The sequence below is a fragment of the Hirundo rustica genome, chromosome Z (genome assembly GCF_015227805.2).
Source record: "Hirundo rustica isolate bHirRus1 chromosome Z, bHirRus1.pri.v3, whole genome shotgun sequence".
Lineage (NCBI taxonomy): Eukaryota > Metazoa > Chordata > Aves > Passeriformes > Hirundinidae > Hirundo > Hirundo rustica.
The window spans coordinates 85,790,229-85,793,455 of NC_053488.1; the positions used below are offsets into that span (position 1 = coordinate 85,790,229).

Below are 3,227 nucleotides of genomic sequence, written 5' to 3' on the forward strand. Positions count from 1 at the left end.
TCTCAGCACTGACCGTGTGCTGGGACACAGGAAGAGCAACACCCCCAGGTGTGTAGCAGAAAATGAACACGGTTTCTATTTATTCCTTGGTTCTGCACCTCCGCTGGACAGGGCATGGCGCTTGCTGGGCAGCAGAAGAGCTGATCACCACCAAAGCCACGCCGGTTTCTGCTGGAGAGATGCTCCAGCTCTTTCCAGCTCTCCCATAACTCTCGCTCTGCTCCTCCCCTGTGTCCCAACAATGCTCCACCTGCACCTTTCTGTCTTGCAGCTGCGGGGCCACGTGTGTTGTTGAACCCCTGTGTTGAGAGAAGAGGCTGAAATGCCACCCAAGAGGTGACAGAGACACAGCTCCGGTGAGGAATTGTCCACCTGCGCACACAGCGATGCTTTTCCCGGTCTGGATCCCTCCTGCCCATCCTGCAGGTGACCCCAGCCAGCCCTGACCAAGAGCATGAGAAGGGCCGGACTGGAATTAACTCCCCCCATGCCAAAACTGCCCGTGATGAGCCGGTGACCGGAGCCTCCCACACGGATTCCAGGGCTGGACTGCTCCCTTCGGATCCTGGGACCACCCTGGCTGCAGGACGGGCGGGATGGACGTGTTACGATGCCAGGGCTGAGCACGGAGCCGGAGCACAACCATGAGCAACAGCTCCAACTGCAGCGAGCCAGACCTCAAGCCCTACTACGCCGTCACCTACACGGTGATCCTGATCCCTGGGCTCATCGGGAACACCCTGGCCTTGTGGGTCTTCTACGGCTACATGAAAGAGACTAAAAGGGCCGTGATATTCATGATCAACTTAGCCATTGCTGACTTATCACAGGTGCTGTCCTTGCCCCTGAGGATTTTTTACTACCTGACGGGCACGTGGGAGTTCGGAGGAGGTCTCTGCATGCTCTGCTTCTACCTGAAGTACGTTAATATGTACGCCAGCATCTACTTCTTGGTGTGCATCAGCGTGAGGAGGTACCTGTTCCTCATGCACCCCTTCAAATTCAGCGACTGCAGGCGGGTCTGCGATGTCTACATCAGCATTGTGGGCTGGGTCGTGGTCTGTGTGGGCTGCCTGCCCTTCCCGCTCCTCAGGATGCAGCACCAGGATGATAAAAACGCCTGTTTTGTGGATCTTCCCATCAAGAAACCCGACCTCCCCACCTCCATCACGCTGATGACCATAGGGGAGCTGGTGGGGTTCGTGACGCCCCTGCTCATCATCCTGTACTGCTCCTGGAAGACAATCCTATCACTAAAAGAGAAGCACTCTGCTTCCCGGGACCTGGGTGAGAAGAAGAAGGCTTTAAAGATGATCCTCACCTGCGCCCTGGTGTTCTTGATTTGCTTTGCACCTTACCACATCAGCTTCCCGCTGGATTTCTTCGTGAAAACCAGGCAGATCCAGGAGGGCTGCGTGCAGATCTCGGTGTTCCACGCCGTGGCTTTGTGCCTCGCCAGCCTCAACTCCTGCGTGGATCCCATCATCTACTACTTCACCACGGACGAGTTCAGGAGACGCCTCTCCAGGCAGGATCTGCAGGACAGCATCCAGCTCCAGCACCTCAGCTACGGCAGGAAGCACTCCAGGGATGTGCTTGGGGAGGACACCACGGAATACTAGAGCTGCCCCTTCCCAAAGAGCTGCCAGCACTTCCAATATTCATTAAATTTTGGCCTTTGCCACAATATTTTTTTTCCCCTCAGGACACTGAGAACAACAACTCAAACTTCTGCTTCTGGTGAAGGTTGGAATAAACAAACAACCCCTCCCCAAAACACCCGCAAACACGGCCAAAAATGCGTTGATTTAATACTTCAGGTGCAAATTTTCACTGAATATAAACGGGAGCATTCCCATTCCTCAGCTGGGCAGCCGGAGGTCATGGGCCCATGGGAGGGGTGACACCATGCCCCACTGTCACACGTGGCATCACCCAGACGTGTCCTGGTCAGCAAGAAACAGCAGAGATTCTGGGGTCTTGCTGTGCAGAAAGAATTCGATCCTAAGAACTACTGGATGCCACAACATTCTCTGCTTCTGAAGCACAAAGGAATTCAGACTGATTCTCCATAGAGTGCCCAGAGCCTGCTCCAGCCACGCTGAGCACGGAGTGAGGAGCAGAAAGAAGAAAGGGACTTCCCATTTAAATGCTTAATGAAGGCTCATTTGGGGGTGTAGCAAATGCCATCACCCCAAATCACACAGACAGTGAAGCTTCCACACACTATTTTTCTGCCGTCGGTTCCCACCTCTGGGTGCAAAGACAAGGGCTAGAGCCTTGCCTTGGGTCTTGAACCGTGGGGTTGTGCCTGGAGGGTATTTATGCAAGCCAGGTGTCCATCAAGGCTTTCAGGTCCTCTTTTCACCAAAAGTGGGGCAAATTATTTCCCTTTCACTGACCCACAGCCTCATTAACAGCAGCAGGATTCAAACAGAGGATCCAAACCTTTCCAAAGTTTGCTGTAGTGGGAACTCCCTGGAAGCAAAGTCAAAGGTGCCATAGATTTTAAAGAAAGGCTCAAATGGGGATATTTTTTTAATACTATTTGCTTTAAATTCAAACCACAAGACTTTGGGCTTGGCTTTGGTATTTCATTTGCACCTTCTTGTAAAATGTTGTTTTTATGTGAACATTAGAAACGTTACATTTGGAAGCATAACGTACTGTGACAGTATCATTTTTTATTTATGCAAGTGTTGTTTTATAATTTATATAAGAGACATACACATTGTAGGAAAATGATGTGAAGCCCAGAGAGCGTCAGAACACAAGAAGTTGGTTTTCTTTTCAAAACCTTTTTCATATAACAAAAGAAAACTCCACCATCTCTCTCCGACAGGAATCTGAGCCAGTGCATGATGGCTGAGCAAGCACTGATAATTCATGGAAACCACAAAGCACAATCACAGTGAAAAAAAAAAAAAATTATTTATTTTTATATTTCCTGTTGCATATAATAAAACAATTATTTCTAAAACTGTTTTTCAAATGTAATTCTCGGCTCCTTCTCCCCCCTGCATCACCAATACACACAAACACGTGGAAGCACCTGGATTTGATGCCTCTTGAGCATCCGCAGAACATTTTAGATGTTTCTCTGAAATTATTTTACTCCTCTTCTAGCACTGGGGAGAAAAGTCAAGGGACAGGTTTCCCAGGATAAGGGGAATTCCTCCAGCTGCAGGAATCGAGGCCCTCCCTGTCCTTTCTGTGGCCCTGTCCAA

General features: G+C 50.2%; 1 protein-coding gene across 1 annotated transcript; it reads left to right on the forward strand.

The window, feature by feature from the left end:
* The first annotated feature begins 644 nt into the window (after positions 1–644).
* Positions 645–1,622, forward strand: GPR174 (G protein-coupled receptor 174). The gene has a single exon (XM_040090503.1). The coding sequence runs from the start codon at positions 645–647 to the stop codon at positions 1,620–1,622; it is 978 nt and encodes a 325-aa protein (XP_039946437.1).
* The last annotated feature ends 1,605 nt before the right edge of the window (positions 1,623–3,227 follow it).